At 40.7% G+C, this 27,794-nt stretch overlaps 1 protein-coding gene across 1 annotated transcript in view; it reads right to left on the bottom strand.

The window, feature by feature from the left end:
• LOC138947983 (uncharacterized) overlaps positions 1 to 27,794 on the bottom strand; it is a 627,639-nt gene that overhangs the window by 582,676 nt on the left and 17,169 nt on the right. The window contains exons 2-3 of the mRNA XM_070319509.1: positions 18,706 to 18,951; positions 13,800 to 14,066 (exon numbers count right to left, since the gene is read on the bottom strand). Coding sequence (XP_070175610.1) covers positions 13,800 to 14,066; positions 18,706 to 18,951 — 513 coding nt within the window. The remainder of the gene's footprint in view (positions 1 to 13,799; positions 14,067 to 18,705; positions 18,952 to 27,794) is intronic.

Raw genomic sequence — 27,794 nt, 5'->3', positions numbered from 1 at the left:
GAGCAGTATCCCTTGACAATCTTCAATAACTCATTTGTGATCTTACCCCGCCGGCTAAGCGATGAAAGTGCCAATCGTGATCGGATTTCCCAGGACTCTTATTTCTAATTTGCATTGACCTTGACCCGTCGGTAGTTCCATCCTCTAAGCAGGTATAATTCAATGGCTTAAGGTTCATGTTACGCCTACGCGAGAAGATTTATTTCGAATTTGCTATGGTCTTGATCCGTGAAAAGTCCCCTCTTCTAAACACGAGTTGTTATTCAATGGCCTCGGGACCTTACCTTCGCTTAAAAACTAAAGCAACGATTGTTTGTTGGGGGTATGGCTTTCGGGTTTCATCAGCATACAGGTACGGTGTTTTTTTTTTTTTACAAAATGTGGTTGACATTTTTCTCACATCACTATAATTATGGCCTTTTTATGACATTTTTCTTTTCGCGCCCAGATAATCGATAATAAGGTGATATTGCACTTTATTTCATTACTTTGTTTTGCAATGCATTGGATTGTATTGTGTTATATTCTATCATATTGTATATTGTTTATTATATTCTATCATATTGTATATTGTTTATTATGGCAGGGCTAACTCCTTTCCGGTTCTCGCCGGAAATCCGATTTTTGAAAACTGTTAAAACCTTTAAATCCGGTTCCTTAAAGTAAATCTTAAAAAAAATAGTTTTTTTTATGATTGATAGAGGAAAAATTCGTATTATTTTATAATTTTTTAACATACATTTTGGTACCACTAGAGGCTGTTCTTTAATGGCCACTGCCGCCGTGGACCCTGGCCTTTCAGGGTTTTCACTTTTTTAGTGTTAGCACTGTTATGGTACGATATTGTGATCACCATCCTCTTCCTTGCAATAAGATGATCATTTTGAAAGTGATTTAATACAGTTTTCACAATGATGACAAGTTTTCTCAGTATCGCATTTTGAGCATCAGCGCCGTCATTAGGAAAATCCGAAATACTCATTTTCTAGACTATTTGTTCCATCTTCTCACTCCATTTGTTTCGTTCTGAATTTCGCCAGAATCATGTTTTTGTGCAGTAACAGAGAGAACTCCTATGAATTACCAAGGAACGATATAGAAATTCTGTCAAAGTACAAAAACGTGCCTTATTTCTGTAATTAATTTAACTGCCTATGATATCTACACAGTGAACCAAATCTGTTCATAAATATTAGGAACATGCTCTAGATGTTATTGCATTGTCGGACCTGTCCAAAATGAAGTAAAACATTCTTCTAAATCATATCTGTTTTCTTCTGGAAGATGAGTGTTTCCCAAAAACTAATTGTTGTACCCTAAACATGCAAGAAAGGGTCATGTCTGAACCATAAATCATGCAAATATCACATTTCACGACGAACAATACTTGTTCTCTCTATTTTCATTGTTCTTTTTTTGTTTACAATAACAATAACAATAACAGCACTTTATTGTCCATTAAAATATTACACAAAAATGGAAATTTTTCTTTGGCACACCCTGTCTGCCTGTAAACGATTATAACAACAATTGTATAGGACGACACACATAAAACATAAAACATAAAAGGGATACAATCAAATATGATATTGCACTATGTAAATTTACCCTCTCATATCACAGGAGTTGGGTTTCACAGCCGAGTAATCACATTACAAATATTTCCCACACACCTTCACATGTACACATTGTTTGTTTTTTCCCAGCCGACCAGCCTCCACGTGATGCGAGAAGAATTTAAAATGGTGACTGCAGAAGGCAGGAATGACTTTTTAAACTGGTTTTTGCGTGCCAAAGGGACCTTATAACGTTTACCTGAAGGGAGAATTTCGAAACAGGGGTTGAGAGGATGGATCGGATCACGGACAATTTTGAGAGCTTTCCGCTTAATGGCAGCTTCGTAGAGACTGGTCAGCTGTCGTTGGGGTTGCCCAACAAGCTTGCTAGCCGTCGCAACAATGCGGTGGAGTTTAGCTTTGTTTTTAACATTTGTGGTACCATACCATGTCACAATGTTAAAAGTCAGTATGCTTTCAATCAAACTGCGATACACAAGTTCCATAACACTTTGATTGACATTACAATATTTAAGCTTCCTGAGAAGAAAAAGTCGCTGCTGAGCTTTCTTATAAACAGCATGAACATGATCACCTTGGTAAAAATCAAAAAGCTTTCCGAAGAGACAAATATTAATGTTTGTGCAATGTCTGCTTTTATATAGCGAGCATGCGTAATAAGTATCACTTTTCTCGTGTGTCATGGCATGTGTCTCTTGGTTATGCTAAAGTAAATTACCAACCAGCATGGAGCAAATTCCTGATGGGACCAACAAGTGTAAACTATCTAAAGCCTTCATTCCTTCTCAGAGCAAGCATCCACGATCATTTCAAGTTTTGGTCTTGACATTCAGGCTTGACTCTGGGGAAAAAACCAGCAAGTGCTAAAAGTTAAAGTATATATTTTGTAACGGATATTATTAGGAGGATGAAGATTGATCGTTGAACCGCGGTCATTTTAGGAAATTATTTGGAGAGAAAAACATGAACCGTAAAGCACATTCAGCAACCAAGCTGTTATTTGTTGGAATGTGTCCACCGTTGACAGATGTTGTTCTAACGCGTTTTGTCAAAATGTAAAAACTTTTTACAAAACGCAGGGGGCTCAAACACGCGTTTTGTCAAAATGTAATAACCCTAGAATTCTGGGCTATCATCCAGTTTCAGTTTTACAGCAAGCTGTTATACAGGGAATTGATTAATTAAAAAAAATCGTATTGTTGCACCACCTTGTTTCTGGACCACCAATTTGAATGCTTCTGATTGGGTGAATCTTTTTACACCTTTCAGACAGCAGGGCACACATTTTCACAAGGGAACATTTCACTACATAAGATAGACGCCTAGCGACTGAACGATGAAAACATGACTATTACTACTAACTGATAAAACATTGTTCCTACAATCGCTTTCATTGGATAAGGCCTGTTACTACTAATCCGATGAAAAACAGCAGTATTTCATTAGTTAGTACAGTAGTAATAGTCATGTTTTCATCAGTTGGTAGTATTGGCCATGTTTTCTTCACATGTACACATCACCTCCATTCTTCCTCATCACAAATCATTCAGACAATTATTTCGGCCACACTCGCGAATTACACAAAAACCAAAATCCCTCTGTATTCCTATGTAGCAGTTTTTTTTTCATTCCTGAGTGTATGCTTCAATTAAAAAAACAAATCTTATCATGCCTTAAGCGCATTACCAGCCACACACTATTTTTTTTCTCAAGCAACCGATTGGTCAATTAATCGATAAGTCAATCAAGTCAAGTCAAATCCATGTCAAGTCGAAATGTTTATTTCAGAGACCCCATCAAAGCTAGTTTTCGAAGTTGGCTTTCATATTATATCTTGATTTATATGCGATTCCATATTATTGTCAAAAGATTGTCATTTTTGCAATACTCTTTATAATAAAGGTTGGCTCAACGATTAGAAATCTTGGTGGTATCCATCCTATAACTGAGAGGGAGGGGTGACACTTTTGGTCAAGCGATTATGAATTCCCGGTTCTAAACTCATAGAAACACTAGCCACAGGATTCTTCTGGTTGCTGTTTGTAATTATGCGTGTTGATTATAATCCGCAAAGAAGCTATAGTGTTGATTTGAATCAGAGGTAAACTGTGGATTCGCATGGGTAGCATACGGGTAGACAGACGCGCAGACAGACAGACAGACAGACAGACACGCAATTTGGAAAGGTAAATCAGCGTGTTGATTGTGGTCACATAACAGAAGAAAAAGCTGTGGATTTGCATGTGTAGCATATGGAGTGGCGTCGCTTGTCTCCCCAGTGCCGAGCAAAAACTGCGCTCGTCACAGCGTTGAAATTACAAAAAAAAATTTCCGCTTAGACGTCCATTTAACAAAGCAAAATCAGGCTATCACACATACACGCACACTAAAAAAATATTCGTTCAGAAAATCTTTGTTTACATTTATATGACGTTAAAATTATCATATCACTGACTCCTGCTGGAAAACCCCTTTAAACGCAAAACAGCAGACTATAACACAAGCAAAATAATGCATCGTGCAGAAAATTTCATTTATTTCGGCGACGATTAATGGCAACTGACTTCCACTTGATTGTCGCTTTAACTGCAAAAAATAAGACTATCAAGCAAACCAGAACACAAAAACAAAATGGTCGTCATTCAGGATATTTACATTTTGAGTTAAATTGAACAAAATGACTTTTATCTGAATGTCCTTTTAACTGCGAGAATTCAGACTATTACAGAAGCAAAAAAAAAAAATTCTTCGTTCAGAAGGTCGTTGTTTACAATTTATATAACCTTAAAATGGCCCCATTGACTTCCGCTTGGATGTCCTTTTAACTAACACCAAAATGAAACTATCCCACATATATATACAAAGAAGCAGATGTTGTTTTTGATCAGAAGATCTTTGTTTACATTTTATATGACGTTGAAATTATCAAATTTGTTTCCGCTTTGATGTCCATTTAACTAAGCAAAATCAGGCTATCACACAAGGCAACACAAACACGCACACTAAAAAAAATATTCGTTCAGAAAATCTTTGTTTACATTTATATGACTTAAAATTATGTTCTCACTGACTCCCGCTGGAAACCCCTTTAAATGTGAAAAAGCAGACTATAAGATAAGCAAAACAATGCATCTTGCAGATTTATTAATTTTTTTTTGGGGGGGGGGGGGGTGGCGACGATTCATGCCCACTGACAATGTAATGATCCTAAAGACTTTTGTTTGATTGTCCCTTTAATTGCAACAAATCAAACTATCAAGCAAACCAACACACAAAAACAAATATTGGTCTTCATTCAGGATATTTTAAATAATCGGGGTAAAAGGAAATAAATGACTTTTAATTGAACTGTGGATTTGCATGAGTAGCATACAAACAGACAGACACACAATTTGGAAATTATTTGATGGTGAAGATTCTAAGTTTTCTTGACTTCCAATTTCAAAGAAGATAAGGGGTCTTGTGGGCGCGCCACTCGTTTTGTCAAAACGTTTTTACAAAACACGGGGCGCGCCCCGCGTTTTGTAACAAAGTGTGAAATGTTTTGACAATACACGGGGCGCGCCCCGCGTTTTGTAAAAATGTTTTGACAAAACACGGGGCGCGCCCCGCGTTTTGTAAAATGTTTTACATTTTGACAAAACGCGTTACAACAGATGTGCCTAGACAGATCTTTGATGGTTTACATGATAGTTTACAGGGCAAGAAAAGAGAGTCTATATTTTATGTAAAGTTTACATCTATTTATGCTATTTTCAATTCGACAATGTTTCTCGTGTTTCCTAGCTGTGCGTGATTACGTGTATTGTAAATCGTTCCTATTACATTCAAATAGTACTGTGTATTGGATGTTATGTGCTGCAATGAATATGTTGTTGTTATAATTTAGATGTATTCAGTGTTGTAATGGTGTATTTAACGGAGGGCATGAACATATTATGTTGTTTACGCTATGTAAGTTTGTATTATATTTTAGCATTGGCTTCTTCAGCTTTCGGTTCAAAGGATGAATACTTCTACCGTAGAATGGGATTGTGGAGCAACAAGTTGACACAATCTGCCGGACGTTGAAGCAGTTTCACCAAGCACAGGAAAACCAGCAATTTAATTAGTCACCTTCTCTTGAAATTGCGTTCAACTGAGGTAACATTCACTCCTGCTTGAAGTCTTACACTGAGATTACGAAATCGGCTTCACACACACACACACATAGATACTCAGACACGCACGTAACCACACACACACACACACACACACACACACACACACACACACACACACACACACACACACACACACACACAAACACACAAATACATGCAGGCGCGCGTGCGCAAAGACACATTCACACAATTCCTTATATCCTTTTCACGACACACACACACACACACACACACACACACACACACACACACACACACACACACACACACACAAATATACACACACCATTCAGTTCAACACTTCATTCTTTTTATGCTGTTTGTCTCCGATCAGCCCCTTACTTTCATCTCTTCCGCTTGCCTGCCAACCAAGATGGACAACTCTTATCCCTTCCGGAACCGATAGCAGAAACAACCGCATTCCGTGATGCTATCGGGGAAGTCACAGAAATTGAAGCTGTGATGGCTTTTGTTCAAGTCAACACTGCAGGTCTATTATTGCTCGTTTTTTTCTCTTTTAATAGCGTCTTGTTTGATAAAAGATATCTCATCTGCCACAAAAACAATGTTCCTTGCATATTTATATTATGTCTCTCAGTGTCTGTCTGTCTGTGTCTGTCTCAGTCTCTCTCTGTCTGTCTCAGTCTCTCTCTGTCTGTCTCAGTCTCTCTCTGTCTGTCTCAATCTCTCTCTCTCTCTCTCTCTCTCTCTCTCTCTCTCTCTCTCTCTCTCTCTCTCTCTCTCTCTCTCTCTCTCTCTCTCTCTCTCTCTCTCTCTCTCTCTCTCTCTCTCTCTGATTTCATGTCTCAGACTGGCAATGATGACTTTTATTAACTTGATTTTCCAAAACACTTTGCACAAGAAACAGGTTGACGGTTGATTTTGTGCATGAGCCAAAGTGTAAGAAAGATCTTATTCCATGAAATCTAAAAACAGATAGACGGCTAACGTTCTAAGATTCAGAATCAACAAGGAAAAAGGGTAGGTTATTGGAACGTATCATTTTTTTTTTTTTACGAGGATTTATATCGCGCACGTATCTCACCACACAAGGCGACTCAAGGCGCATGTTACCTATTAATGCCGTGTGAGATGAAATTTTTTACACAATATATCACGCATTCACATCGGCCAGTAGATCGACTGCCTTTAGGCGCTGCATCCACCTTTCACGGCCTATTATTCCAGGTCACACGGGTATTTTGGTGGACATTTTTATCTACGCCTACGACAATTTTGCCAGGAAAGACCCTTTTGTCAATCGTGGGATCTTTAACGTGCATACCCCAATGTAGTGTACACGACATTTACGGTAGTTCGGCTCAGTGGTCTTTGAAGCAGACAGACAGACAAACACTTATGATGCAGATAATGAACTTATCTCAGAATCTTGCAAGAACTTCTCTGGCAAGGTAATCTGGGGTCGAAGTACTGTAAATGTAAAGTTTTGTTTTGTCATAAATTAAACGTTCTATAACCTACCATTCTTGTCTTGTGATTCTCTTATCCCATGTAAAAGTCTGGTCAGGTATATGCTGGTTTACATGATCCTTTACACGGAAAGAAGGTATCTTGATTATGTCAGGAGAGTGTTTATCTTACAAAAATGTCAGTTTTTCACATTGCAACATCAAATTTATCTCAAAAATTATTTCCGGGAGAATTTTAACTACGGGATGCTTTCTCCGGCGTGTCATGTCATCTTACAAATGGACGTTTATTATCATTAATAACACATTCCCTCTGAGATATCTTGCCCCCGGCAAAGATTTCAATGTCTTTTTACAGACTGTTATTTTGTCATGTTCACGAGTGTGGAGAGTTCAGTTCACATATGCTTGTTTGCTTTGTTTGTGTGTTTGCTCTGTTGTTTTTCAATCATACATAGTCACTATTGTTTTGAGAGATTGAAATGAAATTGCCGCACATCTTATCAACAAGATTGACATCATCTCTATTAATTTATTTTCCAAATCATAAACACGCAGATTTTTTTGTTTTGCGCTGATTGGTTCAATAGAAATGACCGTTGGGACTGAACTTTTCCTGATCAAAATGATTGACTTCCAGTTCAAACATGTATTATGTTCGTTCTGTTCTGATTGGTTGAAGTAAAATTGCCGTGGGGAATAACTTTTATCTGATCAAAACGATAAACTCCGCCAACCCGTCAATTCAAAATATGTCAGAAACAAGATATCTGTAAAGCCTTGACAGAGGATCTCGTCGCATTCATCAGATTCAAAACACCCAGATCAGGCGATAGAAGAAAAGAGCCAGACCTACAGGGATATCGGATATACATTGTTGGCTACAGGCGAAAAAATTGAATGGAATTCGTCTGAACACAATGCTTGCCTACAGAATAGAATCATCATTCCAGTGCGAGATAATAGATTGTCTAAAAAAAAGCGTTTAGAATTAAAGTCCAAGGACACATGGCCAGTCTAATCAGCCGATAAAACGCACAAACAATAGGCGATAAAGTGAAAGGTAATGTTCAGCTCCATTGTTGAAAACTAATTATTTTCCAAAAAATGAAAACAAGTCTTGTCATTGAGAAATCAAATTGTTTGCTATTTTATTTACAGGCAACAACCGGATGATTAAGAACAACAATATTAATGGTACTACGACGACAGCGACAACAACGACTGTAGCACCTGGATGTGTGGCCACCGGTGTTATTTCCACAACTATAAAATCGAACCTGGCTTCCTTTAAACAATGCAATACTTAAACTCTAACATTCCCATACCTTAATCCATGCCGCACACTATAAAAAAAATGTAAAGGCTATATAATTATAAAGCGTACACCGTTTGTAGAAGAAGTATTACCAGTACTACTGTTGCCCACTGCTGCTTTCTCAACAACAACAACAACAACAACAACAACAACAACAACAACAACAACAACAACAACAACAACAACAACAACAACAACAAGACGATGTAGCGTTACCAGATTGAAGCAAATCTTCGCAAAGTCAAAATATCGGAATAGCTTTGCAGTCTAGCTAGACTATACATCCCTAAGCTGAGCACACAGAGTCCTCTAGTCTCAGTATTAAGGGCAAAAGTCATTCTGCTATGAAGCTTTTATTTCATTGTGACTGCTGAGATGGCGATATTCTAGCTAATCTGTCACCCGGTCCCTAGGCGTTCTGGCTCCTTGTCTTGCTGTGCCCTCCGCTGATTTTCATTTGGATGGAGTGCACTTGTGTGTAAGGCGTCGAGATGAACGGAAAATGAAAAGAAAACAAAAAAGAAAAGATATTTGAAGAGGTTCGGCGGTGGGCTTTGCAATGGAGCTGGTGAATTATTTTTTGACAGGGATATGATTTTGCAGATTGACGGAAGTGTCACCCACAAAATTGATTACAAAAACTGCAGAGAACGAAGCCAGGGTGTTGATTTCTGGAAAATGCCCAAGTGATGGAGTGTTGTTATTCCATGTCAAAGCGTAGACAGGTCTGTGTTTGTGAACATGATCGTGGATACAATAATTAAAATAGTATTAACTCTTACCAACTCACTCCCTTGAACATTATCAGATAACTTAGAATGACTAGCTACGGAAACTCCCATTCAGAATGGGTGCTACTCTTCCGGCAAGGTGCCGGAATTCCGGTTTTTGAAAATGTCCACAGCCGGAAATTCCGTATTTTCAATTCTGCCGACAAGCCGGTTTTTTGCACTCAAATTAACGACACACATCGTTTATTCATTCGACTGTTGGTGCATGTTCATGACTTTAAAAAAAACGAGCAATACTTTGCTTGCTATGGTCATAATTTTCCCCGACATATTTCCTCAAAAATATGTAATCATTTACACGCCTATCCATTTCGCCATTCCTGTGACTTGTGGGGACGTACTGTCAGGTATTGACTTACTTGACTTATTCCTGTAGACTCCCTGTGGAGCATAGGGCCGCAACTGTCAGGTATTAGATCCGTTTTAGTTTACATGATCGTGTACACGGGAAAGAAAGTATATTACATCTGTATGAACCTAAAAGCTATCCAGTTTGATAGCCATGCTGACGGGCGCAGTGGCGTGGTGGTAAGACATTGGCCTCCTAATCGGGAGGTCGTGAGTTCGAATCTCGGTCGCTGCCGCCTGGTGGGTTAAGAGTGGAGATTTGTCCGATCTCCCAGGTCAACTTATGTGCAGACCCGCTTAGTGACTTAACCCCCTTCATGTGTACACGCAAGCACAAGACCAAGTACGAACGGAAAAGATCCTGTAATCCATGTCAGAGTTCGGTGGGTTATAGAAACACGAAAATACCCAGCATGCCTCCCCCGAAATCGGCGTATGCTGCCTGAATGGCGGAGTAAAAACGGTCATACACGTAAACATCAACTCGTGCTAAAAAAAAACATGAGTGAACGTGGGAGTCTAAGGCCATGAACGAAGAAGAAGAAGAAGAAGAAGAAGAAGAAGAAGAAGAAGAAGAAGAAGAAGAAGAAGAAGAAGAAGAAGAAGAAGAAGAAGAAGAAGAAGAAGAAGAAGAAGAAGAAGAAGAAGAAGAAGAAGAAGGAGAAGAAGAAGGAGAAGGAGAAGGAGAAGGAGAAGGAGAAGAAGAAGAAGGAGAAGAAGAAGGAGAAGGAGAAGAAGAAGGAGAAGAAGAAGAAGAAGAAGAAGATAGCCGTGCAACCCGCCGGGAAGCTACGTTGGAAAAACACTGGACTTGTGATCCATGGGAAGCACAATTCGAATCCAGGCTCGGGACGGACACGCGTAATAATTATGCAGAGTCAGAGAGAGTATCCATGTCACCACAGTAGTACTTAAAATACCTATTTTATTCTGCCATAAATGCTGATTACACCTAAACACCCACAAACACGGGTAGCGCTAGCTTTCCTCTGGGAGGAGGCGACACGAATGTTCCATCAATCGGATAATAAAGTAAAGAAAATAAACTGAAAATGAAAATCTCTATCTTTCCTTGAATTCCACACCTCTGCATTTCTTTCCAGACTAAATAACTGTGTACATTGTTGCAAGTGTGTCTGCGTCTGACTGTGAATCTGTGTGACAGTCCACATAATCTGACCATTTCTAGTGTGTTTTTTGCCTTTTAGAGTCGCGTCTACTGAGCTTCTTTAATTTCTCTGAGACCTTAATCAAGAAGGTGAGTATTAGCGTCTTTAATCCCTTGGTAATGCTCCTGAGAAAACCGTATTAGGGATTCATTTCTTTAATCTGAATAATGGGGATGAAAGGAATGAGAGAAAACTAGAGCGAGCTAGAGAAACAGAAACACAAAGACAAACAGACAAAAGCATAATGAGAGAGAGAGAGAGAGAGAGAGAGAGAGAGAGAGAGAGAGAGAGAGAGAGAGAGAGAGAGATAGAGAGAGTGAGACACACAGATAGACACACAGATAGACACACAGAGAGAGTGAGAGAGAGAGAGAGTGGAGAGAGAGAGAGTCAGAGAGAGTGGAGAGAGAGAGTCAGAGAGAGAGATAGTGAGTGAGAGAGAGAGAGAGAGAGTGAGACAGACAGATAGACACACAGATAGACAGAGAGAGAGAGAGAGAGAGAGAGAGAGAGAGAGAGAGTGGAGAGAGAGAGTCAGAGAGAGATAGTGAGTGAGAGATAGAGAGAGTGAGACAGACAGATAGAGAGAGAGAGAGAGAGAGGGGGAAGGGGGGGAGCGAGAGAGAGAAGGAGAGGGAGGGAGGGAGAGAGAGTGACAGAGAGAGATAGTGAGAGAGATAGAGAGAGTGAGACACACAGATAGACACACAGATAGACACACAGAGAGAGTGAGAGAGAGAGAGAGTGGAGAGAGAGAGAGTCAGAGAGAGAGATAGTGAGAGAGAGAGAGAGTGAGACAGCCAGATAGAGAGAGAGAGAGAGAGAGAGGGGGAGCGAGAGAGAGAAGGAGAGGGAGGGAGGGAGAGAGAGTGAGAGAGAGAGCGTGAGAGAGAGAGAGACAGACACAGACAATGACAGAGACGGAGAGTTAGAAAAAAAAGAGACAGATACAGACTCAACTATAATGAAAATGAATGAATAACGAACAAAAGAACAAACAAATCGATACACTACAGAGAAACCGATCGATCCACCCTACGACCGCATGTAATTGTTCACCACAAGATGAGAATCTTCCCACCTTCGTCTTGTTTTGCGACACACTCGCTCTCCACCTCTCTCCTCTCGCTAAATGCATTAACCTCGCCTCGATGGCTTCTAAGTGCCAAGACGGTTAATTCCATTGTCACAGTACTACGTTTTCCAAGAGTCAAGGACGAACGCTAAGCCTGCATCCGACAGAACATTCGCCAAGACCGCAGCTTTACTTGCCAGCGATGGCTTTTGCTTTGTCTGGGGACATTCTCAGTACAGTCACATACAGGGTTGTATCCCACAGGGGTATAAGTTGAGATGTCTTTGTCTTGTAGCCAGACGGATTTAGCTACACGATAACGATGTTAGTTGAAGGCACATTTTTTCGCGTAAAAACAGTCCGACTCGATCGCGATCCAAATCTCAGATCTGTCTAGAAAAGACAATCCCACCATGTATACATAATTATACCAAATTCAAGAGCGTGGGTGCTCGCTGTAAAGAGTGGTACGTTTTTAGATGAAACTATTTCAAAGTTTGCCACCAGTGTCCGTTAAGAAATAGATTGATACAAAACAACCCTACCCTGCACAGAGGTACGTTTTCAACTGGAGGGATGTTCTTTACAACAACAAAAAGCATTCTGAGATGGTCAGCCAAGCTGTTTTCATGGGCAGGAGTGGGCCTTTGATCTGGAATGGATGTGTTCATGTGGTATGCTGTTGAGTTCGTTCGTTGGCTGGTTAGTCGGTGTGTTGGAGAGAGAGAGAGAGAGAGAGAGAGAGAGAGAGAGAGAGAGAGAGAGAGAGAGAGAGAGAGAGAGAGAGAGAGAGAGAGAGAGAGCACAGACACATAAAGACAGAGACTGAGACAGACAGAGAGAGATACAGACAGAGAGACCAAGACGTGGTGACAGAGAGAGAGAAACAGAGAGATAGAAATAGACGTATAGCCACAGAAACACAGAGGGACAGAAACAGATCGACAGACGGGTCGATAATGAGAGAAACAGAGGGTAGAAATAGACATAGAGACATAGTACATTCAGACTGGCACACAAAAAGAGCCCAAGAGACAGGCAGAGTGTCGGTATATATACCACGCACGGTATGTTCACATGCCTTGTACTGGTATGCAGGCAGACAGACAAGGCAGAGAAACAAGCAAGTGAGCAAACTGTCATTCAGGCTGGTCGCTCGACAGACAAGCAAAGATGTACACCCAACAGGTCAACTCTGCTAAACATCCACAGTAATCGCAATACTCAAGCTTCAATTTCGCTTCGTGCATCTCAGCCCTGGTGCAAGGTACCAAACATCACAGACTAAAGGCCTGTCCAGACACTCCAGGCTGACCCTGTCCATTTTGACTTATGCTCAAAACGGTCCCGCGGGGCACGCCGCTGCGGGCTATGATCGCGAAGCGTTATCTGCAGACAGAATAGAGCGTGTTCTAATTTCTCTGACACAGAAATAGAACGACGGAAATTTGACCAATCAGAGAAAACCAGAGCGATGACGTCAACCGTCAAATCGAGTTGGATTGTGGGTAGACTCTAAGCACAACATGGCGGCTAGCAAATTACCGCTAGCGTGTTGACCTTCCTGTCAGGTGACCTTGACGCTTCCGCTCCACTGATACCGCGTTGTGAAAAAAGTCGTCGATGTGTGGCCACTCGGCAAAATCCCGCGCGACGCACAAAACGGCCTGCGGCACATATACCGTAAAACGGCGTCCAAGTCTGGACAGGCCTAAAGAGAATCGCAACATTGTATTGACACTAAATTTAAAATCGCAGTGAAGAGCATTGCTTTTGACATTAACATTCGATTTTGTCTGTCTATCATAATTGCATTATGCTTAAGGGACAGAATTCCATGGTGCACTGATAATAATGAAAGTTGATGTGGGACACCATTTTTGAACATTACCAACATTGTAAATTAATTCAAAACAACATTTCCATACCTTTCTTCTCGTAGTGCATGATCTTGTAGGTAGGCATGACGTCATGGTTCAGTCCGTTCAGGTTGGCGGCAATGTATTCACTCATGTGACATGACTTGTCGCTGAACGAAAAGTCAAAACTGGCGCACTCGAATGACGTCTGCGTCAAGCACAGCTGTGCACATGCGCCGAGGGTCAGGCCAAACATGACCTTGTGGTAGATCTGGTATCCGTCCAAAAGTGGGAGAGAGCCGGAGCCGTAGTTGACGAAGCTTGCCAGTGGTCCATCTGAAAGCAAATTATTTTATGTTATTCCAGTATGTCCGTATGTTAATTCTCCGCTGGACGGGCGCAGTGGACTAGTGGATAAGACATCGGCCTCCTAATCGGAAGGTCGTGAGTTCAAATCCCGGCCGCGGCCGCCTGGTGGGTTAAGGGTGGAGATTTGTTTGATCTCCAAGGTCAACTTATGTGCAGACCTGCTAGTGCTTTATCCCCCTTCGTGTGTACACGCAAGCACAAGACCAAGTGCGCACGGAACAGATCCTGTAATCCATGTCAGAGTTCGGTGGGTTATAAAAACACCAAAATACCCAGCATGCTTCCCCCGAAAGCGGCGTATGGCTGCCTATATGGTGGGGTAAAAACAGTCATACACGTAAAAGACGTGGGAGTTGCAGCCCATGCACGAACACACAAACTTCTCTGCTGAAAGCTAAGAGTATGAATTGTATCCATGTCGATATGGTATATTTATAAGAATAAGGCACAGCCTTCAGTGACGTCATTCGTATTCATAGGCATTGTCGAGACATGGATTAATGCCATACAAGTCATCAATGTTGGCTTAAAGGCACAGTTAGCCTCCCGTAAACCATCACAGATACTGTCAGGCTTTTACACACAGTACAAACACCCTTTCATTTAAACACTCACCGCTTGAGAACATCCTAGGTGCCCTCTGTAAAGAGCGAGCAATTTTCAAAGAATTTATTTTTGCGTGGTTTATCTTACCCCGAAGCCATTGTGAACCCGTGTGATCCAGTTTCCCTTTTTCACAATGTAGTCGTCAGTTAGTAATTTGAATGCGACTCGATGTGAGCTTATCTGCAATAGCACGTTATTATGTACCTCTGACTATGCACGAAACAAACGGCTGTGGTTCACAAGAACTCAAGCGATGTCTTTTGACTGTTCAGAGGAACTGACGATAGGCATAAACCGTCGTCTGCTACGAGAACCACGACCTTGCGTGACCCTGCTTCCGGGTTTTTCTTTTTTCAAACTTTCAAAACTTCGAATTGTACTGATCTTGTCTTGATGGAAAAAAAAATTCTTTTATGATTTAAGAATGTTTGTGTAACAAGCTGTCAATTTATTATTTAGATTTTAAAAGTTAGGTCTAACGCCAAAACGCACCACGGTACGGTCTGATTGTCTGAGAGACAATCCGCAAAATTAATTCTTTAAAAATTGCTCGCTTTTTACGTAGGGCACCTAGGATGTTCCCGTTTGGTGAGCGTTCAAATGGAAGGGTGTTTGTACTGTGTGTAAAAGCCTGACAGTATCTGTGATGGTTTACGGGAGGCTTACTGTGCCTTTAATATCACATGAGCGAAACACGGCTTGTTGCAGGGAAACGAAAGGATGGGTTACAGACTTCAATTCTGTTCTGACAATATGCTTATTTCATAAGCAAAGTTCCACAGGTCCAGAAAGGTCAAGAGTCTGTATGTCCCCAATCTCGGCAAACAAGGATATGCAATGACTGTTATGCCTATGCATCGCTATTTTACACCTGTACGCGAGTTTGTTAACTGGCAGTAAGATAGTTTAATTCAGAAAGTAGACAAACAGCTGCTTAGATAATAAAACAAAGATTTCTGTTTCGTTATTTTACTTTATTTGTTAATATTTACTTTATTTGTCTAATACTTTAGTGTGAAATGCCTTCAAAACTCTGTCCATGCTGTTCTCAAAGGAGGCAATCTTAATTCACATAGTGCATATTTCTTTTGTAAAACAGACAAATACTACAGGTAATGGTATCACGAACAAAGATATGTGTTGACAAGTAGGTGTACTGATGCTGACGCAAGTGTCACATTCATGTTATTCAACAACAACAACAACAACAACAACAACAACAACAACAACACCAAAACCAAAACCAACAACAACAACAACATTTTGTTTTCTTCAGAGGCCGCGCCAAAGTGATTTTTGGTATGTGTTAATGTGAAAGGATGCTCATATAATTTGGAGAAGACTCGACGCTTCATTCTTTGTTTACTGATGAAGAAAGGCTCTTCGGACTAATAACGTTTGTCATATTTTTGGGTTACTCACTACCCTTTTGCAATGCACCATGTAGAATAAAATTCGCCTTTTTCAAAAAGAAAAAAAAACAGAAAAGAAAAAAATCAAACAAACAAACAAACAAAAAACAACAACAGCAATGTCTAATTTTAACTTACAGATGCCTTATTCGTGAATAGTTGGGATTAGTTGCGTTTTAGGCAAAATGGGGACAGTTGACGAATAACGCAATTACGTTTTTGGCTTTATACTGATCTATACGAATAACGTGAAGAAAGATTGATTGATTGTATATACAGCAAATAAGGGGACTCGGGAAATAAATGAATTAAAAGACAAAGACAAAGAGAGAAGCGAAATATGGCAGAGTAGAAGCGAACCAACCTTGGACTTTTGCATTACTGTGCTGCATTTAAATCCAAAAACAAAGAGACTGCCAACGTTCCAAAATTCAGAATAATATTATATTATATATTATAAAGACCGTTGGGTCGAAATATCTGTGAATGTATCGTTTTTTTGTGCTGCTTTTTTTATTTTTCTCTGCCTTAAAATTATAGTGTAAATCGCGGTGTTTTCAAAGTGACAATAGCAACAGAAACACACACACACAATATCAATATATAAATATATATATATATGCTTTAGCTGATACGCCCACCGCTTATCTGATTTTAAAACAATACTGCTAGATTTTTAACGTGGCAATGTTCACATTAAACACACATTCAAGTATTACTATCTAATTGTTCAGCATCTAGGCATATCTGTATCTGTATCTTAAACATCACTGCTTGTATTTTAAACCCCAAACAAACGGACGAAAATCGTTTTCGCAAAAGTAGCCACGCAGTTACAGCGAACTCTGAGTACAATTCTTTCGATCTGGCTTTCCTTAAGCAAACCAAGATCTTTCTGCGAAGGCAAGTCTAGATGCTATAATGAGAGCACAACACACACTACACAAGGCTCTGGGCATTTTCGCCCATGGATCAATGTCATTTCACTTGATCCAAACCTGTGTTTACCTAAATGATGAATATCTGCCTGTGAGGAAAGCAAGAGCAAAGGCGATGGATGGCTCTGGAGACAGATAGATCCATTAGAAAGCTGGGAAATAGTCAAACCAAGGAAGAAGGAAAAAGAGAACTGAAACGACAGTGAAACAGAGTTTCTGAGTGAAACTGAGAAACTGGGAAAGTAAGAAAATAAGGCAGAAAAAGAGAGAAAGAGAGAGAGAGAACTCAGAACTCAGAACTTTATTACATAAGGATAAAGGCTTTAGGCTTAGCCTAATCTTCTAACCTGTCCTTAACCGCGGTGTTAGAGAGAGAGAGAGAGAGAGAGAGAGAGAGAGAGAGAGAGAGAGAGAGAGAGAGAGAGAGAGAGAGAGAGAGAGAGAGAGAGAGAGAGAGAGAGACCTACAGAGACAGACAGACAGACAGACAGAGAAAGACTGAGAGACAGAGAGAGAGAGACAGAGAGAGAGAGAGACAGAGAGAGACAGACAGACAGACAGACAGAGAAAGACTGAGAGACAGAGAGAGAGAGAGACAGAGAGAGAGAGAGACAGACAGACAGACAGACAGACATAGACAGAGATAGGTCGGTGGGTGGGTGGAAGAGAGAGATATAGAGAAATAGAGACAGAGGGAGACAGATACAATGGGAGAGATAGGGGGGGGTGGAAAATGACACACGAGGGCAGACAGATTAAAATACACACAGAAAGGCAAGCAGGGTGCTTGACAGGTACAAACAGACAGGCATAGACGGGCGGAGGAACAGACAGGCAGAGAGACAAACACACAGAAAGACATGCAGACATACAGGCAAAGGGGATGACAGACAGCTATGCACTGAGGGGCTAACTGAACGGGGGGGGAAACATAAAATTGAACAGGGAGGAATACTTGGAATGCAACAATAGTAACAATATAAGATTAAACTTTCAAAGTTAAAGACGATCTCTTAAACCTGTCTGGATGTGACACCGACAGAGCTATGAGTAACAATTAGGTCAAGATATACCTGCCAGCCCTACAAATAGGCGAAGGACTGAAACATGCGAACAAGTTTAATTGAAATGTATGTGTGCATGAGTGCGTGCGTGTTTACATTTGTATGTGGGTGTGTCTGTTTGTCTGTCTTTGTGTTTGTCTTTTCCTGTGTCGTTCTTAACTCTTGCTGTCTGTTGCCATTTTTCTATCTGTCTGTCTGTCTGTCTGTTTGTCTGTCTGCCTGCATGTCTTTCTGTCTAAGTGTCTGCCTGCATGTCTGTCTTGTCTTGTCTGTCTGTGTGTCTGTATGTCTGTGTGTCTGTCTGTCTGTATGTCTGTCTGTTTGTCTGCCCGTCTGTCTGTCTGTCTGTCTGTCTGTCTACATGTCTGTCATGTTTGTATGCCTCCATGTCTGTCTGGTCTGTCTGCCTGCATGTCTGTCTGGTCTGTCTGTCGGCGTGTCTCTCGGTCTTTCTCTCTGTCTCTCTGCGTCTGTGTCTTCTTTATAAGCCTCTTCATTCGTGCATTCCTCTATTTTCCCCATTTTACCATTGAAGCATGCATTTACACATTTCCTTGAGAACGTAAAAGTAAACTTTTTCCCCCACCTAAAATTCTCTCGAAGAAGTCGGCCCCCTTGTGATACTTGACTCCAGCCCCGCTGGTTTCCACGCTGAGATCCGTCAGCCAACAGTTTCTGTGTTGGGGTTCGTAGTCAAAACCTTTGCACCGGAAGCTCATCTCGAAGACACAGCGGCGCGCGCACTGCTCCACGCTGACTTCCGGTACTTTCCTTTTATGAGAAACCGTGATGACGTGGTTGGGGAGGCGGTTGAACAGCTTCTCGAACGCACCTGCAAGTACAGTGATGATTAAAACGCAGTTAATGCTTATGAAAAGTTCAGTAAAGTTCAAACGTGTGTGTGTGTAGTGTTTCCAATAACACTTGCAGACGGAACACACACACACACACATACACACACATACACATACATACATACATACATACACACACACACACACACACACACACACACACACACACACACACACACACACACACACACACACACACACACACACACACACACACCTTTGTTTTTGTCTCAGCAAACGATTGACATCTGCGGTAAGTTACAAAACGTTATCTTAGTACAAGTCAGTGTTTACATGTACTTTGCTAAGCATTGTAACTCAACACGAATTTCCGACCAAATCGGATTTGCAGAGATTTTTGTAGGTTTCAGGTTACCTACAGTACGTCTTTTTCTCCGCAATTTCCGTTCAATCTACAACAAAGGCGTAACATTTTACGAAGCTCGGGTTCCCAGTAGACGACTGAGCCGAACAGACAATGAACAACGTGATAACTGCATGCTTTAACATTTCAATGAAAATACTTGATAGTTCCCGCCCGACAGTCATGGTGTAACACGTCAACATTTCTGTTTTCACACTGTAGAACTCGTGTCTTGGAAGTGTCGGCGGAGAGATGCAATTGTCTTTGCGTGGTTTACAACAAAGAATGCCAATCGATGTACATTCACTGTATCTATACGTACGTGGGTGGATGCAATGGAAGTTCGTGTCTGTTGACGACAACACATCGGGTGTAGATTTTGACAAAGAAGGACGCTGGCTACTGGAAGTAATCTGTGTTTATCTGTGTTCATTGACCTAGAGGAAATCCGGGTATGTAAGAAAGAGAAAGAGAGAGAGAGAGAGAGAGAGAGAGAGAGAGAGAGAGAGAGAGAGAGAGAGAGAGAGAGAGAGACACTGACACAGTTTAATTGAGAGAGAGAGAGAGAGAGAGAGAGAGAGAGAGAGAGAGAGAGAGAGAGAGAGAGAGAGAGAGAGAGAGAGAGGCAATTGAGAGTGAGTATATAGTTGATGGAAACACATTGGGCATAACGTGCATCGTCGTCTCTTGTTTAACAACACAGGGTGTTAATATATACAAATTCACTTCATCCATGTGCATGGATTTAACAGAAATGTGTGTGTGTGTGTGTCTGTAATGAATACAGTGGATAAAACGCCGGGTGTATCTTATCATTATTTTCTCCGTTGACAGCAAAGGATGTTTTTAATCGTGATGTCACTTTATGTGCGTGGGTCCAATGGAAATTTGGTTATGTGAGTCAAGAAAGTTGATGAAATACTATTACGTCGTCAATTGCTTCTATTGTCTCTGCATGCTTGTTTGACAACACAGGATGCTAATAGATGCGATATTAATTCCGCTGCGACATGGACTATACGGATAATCGCGAATCTGTAAGTTGATACCGTTGATGAGAACGTCATTGGACATGATAAGAGTTTTTTCCACAGATCGGACAACAAAGAGAGCCAATACAAGTAATGTAAGACTGTCTATGTACATGTATAGATCTAGCGGAAATGCGGGTCTGTGTTTGAATGCAGTTCATGACACCACATCGGGCATAGTTTGCATTATCTCGTCTTGTTCGACAACAACGGTTGCTCATTGCAGTAATGTCAGTTCATCTATAACGTCGATTGAACGGAAATTTGGGTCTGCTACTGACGAAAACGGAAAACAGAGCTCAAGAAATAATGTATATCTGGTAAGTGGGTTATTGAGTATTCGTTTCGTTATTTCCTTGACGTTGAATTGTTACTGTAGATAGGAAATATGCTAAATATGCTGTGATGACTTGCACTTATCCTTTTACTGTTAGTAGCGTATGGTTTATGTTTTCACGAAAATGACCGCTTTGAAAGTACTGAATGGTTTGTGGTTACACTCTAAATTGTATGACAAATGTTGCTCGCTTTCTATGATCACAATCTGTAAAAGTGTGTTCAAACTAACACTTAAAGTGTTCACAATGTGATGACCAGGAGCAACGTTTGCTATCTGAACACTTCTAACACTGTTTCCAAACAGCGGTGACACGTACTTTTCAGCACCGAACAGCACGAGACGAACACATGTGTGTTCAAGGGGAGTTTGCGTAGGTTTAATTCAACACTGTGTTCTGGATTGTCCCGTTTGTTTGTTTGTTTGTTTGTTTGTTTCCTTAACGCCCAGCCGACCACGAAGGGCCATATCAGGGCGGTGCTGCTTTGACATATAACGTGCGCCACACACAAGACAGAAGTCGCAGCACAGGCTTCATGTCTCACCCAGTCACATTATTCTGACACCAGACCAACCAGTCCTAGCACTAACCCCATAATGCCAGACGCCAGGCGGAGCAGCCACTAGATTGCCAATTTTAAAGCCTTAGGCATGACCCGGCCGGGGTTCGAACCCACGACCTCCCGATCACGGGGCGGACGCTTTACCACTAGGCCAACCGTGCCGGTGATTGTCCCGTTGGCCACCTAACATGGGCTTCAAAAGTGATACACGTGGACCTGGCTTTTTTTTTGCATTTTCAGAAACTGTCTCTTTTTGGATCAAATGCTGTATTAAAAATAATGATGTTGAATAAAATTATGAAAAAATTACACACAAAAAAGGCAAAACTAGGTTACAATAGAATAAAAACGGGCTCCTTCATATGTAGTACTTTGTGACCCTAAATAGAAAGTACAATTATTTTATAAATCTAAAAAAAAACTCCGATATTCTTGAACAAGACATTGTGAAATACTTGTTTCAACATAACCGTCTTCTTTGCTCAAAATCATGTGATTTAGAGTCCTTCCCAATTGTAAGGCAGTGATACTGAGAGTGTTCTTAAAGTGTTCTGCGACTATGGCCTTATGAGTGTTGGTTACAGCAGGGTGAACACATTTTAGTGTTTATATGAACACATCTTTACAAGTTAAAGTGTGTTCAAAAGTGGAACACTTATAAGACTTCGAGCTTTTGATTTTTAGAATATGAGAATCCTTTTTGTATGCGAGTTGTTCCTTTCTCACATCCTCAAAAGATAAAACTCAAGGTATTAAGTTGCTCTCTCTCTCTCTCTCTCTCTCTCTCTCTCTCTCTCTCTCTCTCTCTCTCTCTCTCTCTCTCTCTCTTCTCTCTCTTTCCTTCTCTCTCTCTCTCTCTCTCTCTCTCTCTCTCTCTCTCTCTCTCTCTCTCTCTCTCTCACTCTCTCTCTCTCTCTCTCTCTCTCTCTCTCTCTCTCTCTCTCTCTCTCTCTCTGAGCGCACTTTTTTTGTTAGAGCATTAGGCTGAAGTGAGTTTGCTTGACTTGTTTCTGTTTTACTTTCATCATTAATCACCAATATTTCTTTTTTTCTCGGAGTGGGTCACGGCGATGCATGCTAAGATGTTGTGTTGCTCTGAAGCGAATGGGTTTCACGCACAAATTGAAGCGTGCAGTTCTCTATTTAATGGTCAGATCGGACCCGTTGGGATATTGGAAATATGGCGTGCCAGATCTCCCATGCTTCAATTTGTTAGGGACGGTTCAGCAGTTTAGCACAAACGCAGGCAATGGGACACAGAAAAGCCATCAGCGTCAGCGTGGAGGAGGGATGTTTCGACCCTTTTTTTAAATGAAGTGAGAATTATTTGAAATCAGCTCTTGAATCTCTGTCTCCGTCTTCTTGTCTCTGTCTCTCTGCCTCTAACTCAGTCTCTTTTTGTCTCTGTTTGTCTCTGTTTGTCTCTCTCTCTCTCTCTTTCTTTCTCTCTCTCTCTCTCTCTCTCTCTCTCTCTCTCTCTCTCTCTCTCTCTCTCTCTCTCTCTATTCTCTCTCTCTCTCTCTCTCTCTCTTATTCTCTCTCTCTCTCTCTCTCTCTCTCTCTCTCTCTCTCTCTCTCTCTCTCTCTCTCTCTCTCTTTCCATGGCTGGCTTACTGGCTGGCTGTTTGTCTGTGCGTTACTTTCACCTAATTTGGCAAGTGCGCTTCGGCTAAAACCAGGAGATTTTCTTGTGCACTCGCTGTTTTCTCTTCGTCAAGCCTCTGTGCCATTTAGAGTACCCATTGAGTAACAAGGAAAACTGACGAGAATAATTAACAGATTAGACAATCGTGGTTTTCAGAATTAAATGAAAAAAGAAACTTGTTTGAATTATAGATTGTTTAAAGATACATTTATATTTGAAAATTATTTGAACATTTTACCCAATAACCTAGCACTCTCTTTTTTACGTTTTAGAACATTAAATCATAAATTGCCAATACAGAAAGGCCGAATGTTAAATATACCACATAACGAAAGAATATGTGTTAAATGCCAGTCTGGAGAACTCGGAGATGAATTTCATTAAATATGTCAGTGTCATTTTTTTGAAAATGTGAGGAAAAGGTTGTTACCATTGTATTTTCGTAGAAATTCAAATGCAGTTAAATTTAAACAGTTATTTGAATTAACAAAGAAACGAAAGTTATTGCATTTAATATATTTTAGTAAGAGTATTTTGAAAGAGTTCTGATTATTTGATCACACACAGAAACATATACATTCCTGTAAAAAAGAAAGAAAAAAAATGTATGATTACAATTATTTTGTTATGAATTAAGCTTGATTTATTTTCGGTTAATTAGAAGTGTTGTGTCTCATTATTACATATATCTTTTTTTGTCGTGTTTATTTCAATTTGTATTTATTTTATTCATGTAACCCTAGGGGTTTTTTGAAATAAATATTGACTTGACTTGACTTGACCAACTAACATTCGTTGCAAATGTTGTTACCATCGTGTTGACCCAGTTTGGACACATGGTATCGGCTTGCATCGTATAACAAGCCTTTACTTTCCCTTTTCCTGTCCAACACTCTTTTACAGTGCTACACGAAGTTATCCTCGGAACACCCCCACCACCCGTTCCTTTCACCCAATTTGGCAAATGCGCTGAGGATAAAACCAAGGGATTTCGGTATGATGTAGGGTCCTGCACTCTCTCTTTTCTCTTCGTCAAGCCTCTGCCCATTAGAGAGTACCTAGAGAAGCCTAACCCCCGGGCTACAGCCAGACGACAAGAAATCCGTCCGGGCCTGACCCGAAACCTTGCTACCCACACACCAACAAAGAGCCAGAAGTGACAGTGTACTGCTGTATACTTGTGGGGATACTCGACAAGAAAAGGTCACGGGTGTTAGGTCTCGTCTGGGCGTGTGTGATAAGGGCTTTTTGTTGTGGGGATTTGGTTTCGTTGACACCGTTTGAAAGGAAAGGTTACAAAAGGCCAGTTGTATTTGGGGCGAAAGAGATTTTAGCGTATCATCAGCTAATGTCCTTGATAGGGTTAGAGGTCTGTTGGGGCGTTACCCGCAAATAGTCAGTTAGGTGAAAGAGACTCGTGAACAATGAGGTAACCCCTACCAAAAAATTGCATCCTTTTTACATTTAGTCAAGTTTTTACTAAATGTTTTAACATAGAGGGGGAATCGAGACGAGGGTCGTGGTGTATGTGTGTCTGTGTGTGTGTGCGTGTGTGTGTGTAGAGCGATTCAGAGTAAACTACTGGACCGATCTTTATGAAATTTGACATGAGAGTTCCTGGGTATGATATCCCCGGATGTTTTTTTCATTTTTTTCGATAAATGTCTTTGATGACGTCATATCCGGCTTTTTGTAAAAGTTGAGGCGGCACTGTCACACCCTCATTTTTCAATCACATTGATTGACATTTTGGCCAAGCAATCTTCGACAAAGGCCGGACTTCGGTATTGCATTTCAGCTTGGTGGCTTAAAAATTAATTATGACTTTGGTCATTAAAAATCTGAAAATTGTAATTAAATTCTTTTTTTTATAAAACGATCCAAATTTACGTTCATCTTATTCTTCATCATTTTCTGATTCCAAAAACATATAAATATGTTATATTCGGATTAAAAACAAGCTCTCAAAATTAAAAATATAAAAATTATGATCAAAATCAAATTTCCGAAATCGATTTAAAAACAATTTCATCTTATTCCTTGTCGGTTCCTGATTCCAAAATCATATAGATATGATATGTTTGGATTAAAAACACGCTCAGAAAGTTAAAACGAAGAGAGGTACAGAAAAGCGTGCTATGCAGCACAGCGAAACCACTTCCGCGCTAAACAGTCTCGTCAGTTTCACTGCGTTTTGCACGAGCGGCGGACTACGGTCATTGTGAAAAAATGCAGTGCGTTCAGTTTCATTCTGTGAGTTCCACAGCTTGACTAAATGTAGTAATTTCGCCTTACGCGACTTGTTTGTGTTTTGTTCCTTTAGGCTTAGTTGACGTAGTTTAAAAGGAAATGCTTCGAAAGGCCAGTTGTGTTCAGGTCGCCAGAGGCTGGTGAAAAATAGTTACCTCATCAAAGAAATTCAATTCGTCCTTAGGAACAAATCTGAATCACACTCCCAGACGTCTCTGAGGTTCCTGGCAGCGTTGTGATCAAGAGTTGTCAGTTTGGTAGCGAGTCGCTTGACTACACCGTTTCTTGATCAAGCACTATAAGTTTCGTAGAAAGTAACTGTATTGTAACTCCTTCAAAGAGCTCCGTCATCTGGAACAATTCTAGATAACAACTTCAGATAACTTTCAAAGTGTCCTATACATAACGCCGTAGATTGATTACGAGTTTCACGATTTTTAGCCGCGGTCATTTGATTGCTTTGATTGACTTAAGGTCAGTTTCATTCATCTTCACAGATCTGCCAGTTGTGTTTTATTTCACCTGACTGTATTGCCCGTGGGTGAGTTTTCTTCCAGGAAAGAACAGTTTCGCTTCCATTTTTATGTAACGGTTTTTGAGACGAGGCAATCAAGTTACTTTTACGTCTTTGATTAAGAGAGAGAGAGAGAGAGAGAGAGAGAGAGAGAGAGAGAGAGAGAGAGAGAGAGAGAGAGAGAGAGAGAGAGAGAGAGAGAGAGAGATGAGACAGACAGACAGACAAACAGACAGAGCCAGAGATACAGAGCGAGACGAAGACAGAGAGACAAAGAGAGACTAAGAGAGAGACAGACAAACAGAAACAGAACAATAGGTATGGTTCTGGTTTGCGACGGGAACACATGCACGTCATGTAGCGGCAAGTGGGGAAGATTCTTTGCTCGCATGCTCAGGTAAACTATTTTTCAAGATATGTTTTCGCTAAGGAACATTAGTATGATTATGAATAAGCATTCTTAATATTCGCTGTTGTGTTAAGTATTCATTGTACTAGTTCTTAATCTGGATATTCTGAATAGTTGTTGTTTAATGTGTGGATAAATAACTCGGACAAGGATGGGAATTAATATTAGTATTGACAGTAGTTATTTAAGAATTCGTGTGTGTGTGTGGTTGAATGTGGAGTGTAATTACAGCCCAGGGTGAATGATGAGTGAATTGCTGTGTGTGTTATGCCTATGGAAATACTGACTCAAGAATTACTTCCGCCGGAGTCTTCCCAGACAGAAGATGGGATTCGCGAGAGCTTGTCAGAACATTCAAGCAAACGCATGAAGAAATGAAGATGCACGAAGCAGAGCGACGTGATCTTATAACCGGACTATACGGACCACGCCAGGAGTCGCCGCGTCGGCTGGGTGATGGAGAAACACAGATGAACTATACTACGCTGTTCTGGTGATGGGGTAACACATAATTTACTCATCTAGAACCCTGGGCGTATTGTGTATAAGTGTGTGAATGCTGAACGTTTGATATATATATACATGCTTTACCAGTGAGCTATATAAACATTTTGAGCTCCACGTATTTTCCTTATTTGTTGGAATGAATCGGAGGAGAATAACGAATGCGTATAAATGTAATAGTATCCTTCTGATTGGCAGTCGGTATTTTAGATAATTCATTCCTGCAGATGCAAGAGGGTAAAATGCTTGCACTTTCCAACACATACACACACACACACACGTACACACACACACACACACACACACACACACACACACACACACACACAAACTTCTTCCTTGAACACTCCTTTCACCCTGCAGCCATAAAACACTCAATCACAACCAACATTCGGCCACACAGAAAAAAGCTACAGAAAAAGCTCACATATATGTGTTGTACGTGCTTCCAAAAGACGAAGAACGCGAGACGGAAGTAGAACCCCAGCGCGTCTAGTAGTGTTCCGACGCAAAGGAAGAGAATAAGAGCAGAACGGGAGATACTCTGTCTTGTCCAAATGTAAAGCCCCGGGCTTGGGATATGGTATATGCTGAATCGAATGTGAGTTAGGGGGTGACAGTATTAATGCTTATAATACATCGAGCGAGAAGACGAGGAATACATTGGGGTATCGTTGATATTTTGTCTGTAGCAGAGGTTTCTTTGATCAAAAGAGAAGGGGGGTGAGCTTTGTAAATTGCTGTTGCATTCGAGTTGTACGACAACTATAGTAAAGATTGTATAGCGTTTTTTCTTCTCTTCTCCCTTTTGGCCTTGTAGAGGGTTTTCTTTGAATGATTAAGATTTGTGTTTAGATTTGTCACATTGTATTGATTTGGAGTTTCAAAAACCTGTTTTAAATCGCAAACATAATGTATTTATTGTTGAGAGAGAGAGAGAGAGAGAGAGAGAGAGAGAGAGAGAGAGAGAGAGACATAGACAGAGAGAAACACAGAGATAGAGAGAAACACAGAGATAGAGAGAAATGAACACACAGAGGTAAAGACAGAGAGAAAGAGATGCACAAATGCTGACGCGGTAAAAGTCTTCTGCTGTATTGCTCTTAATCCAATCAATGTCAACGACACCGCTCCTTTGGCCTCAACCCCATATTCTTGCCATCATCATTATCGTCGTGGTCGTTGTCGTCATCAGCTTTGTCAG

The sequence above is a fragment of the Littorina saxatilis genome, linkage group LG15, assembly GCF_037325665.1.
Source record: "Littorina saxatilis isolate snail1 linkage group LG15, US_GU_Lsax_2.0, whole genome shotgun sequence".
NCBI classification, from domain to species: domain Eukaryota; kingdom Metazoa; phylum Mollusca; class Gastropoda; order Littorinimorpha; family Littorinidae; genus Littorina; species Littorina saxatilis.
Note: the sequence above shows the minus strand (reverse complement) of the source record. Positions and strands in the feature narration are given on the sequence as shown.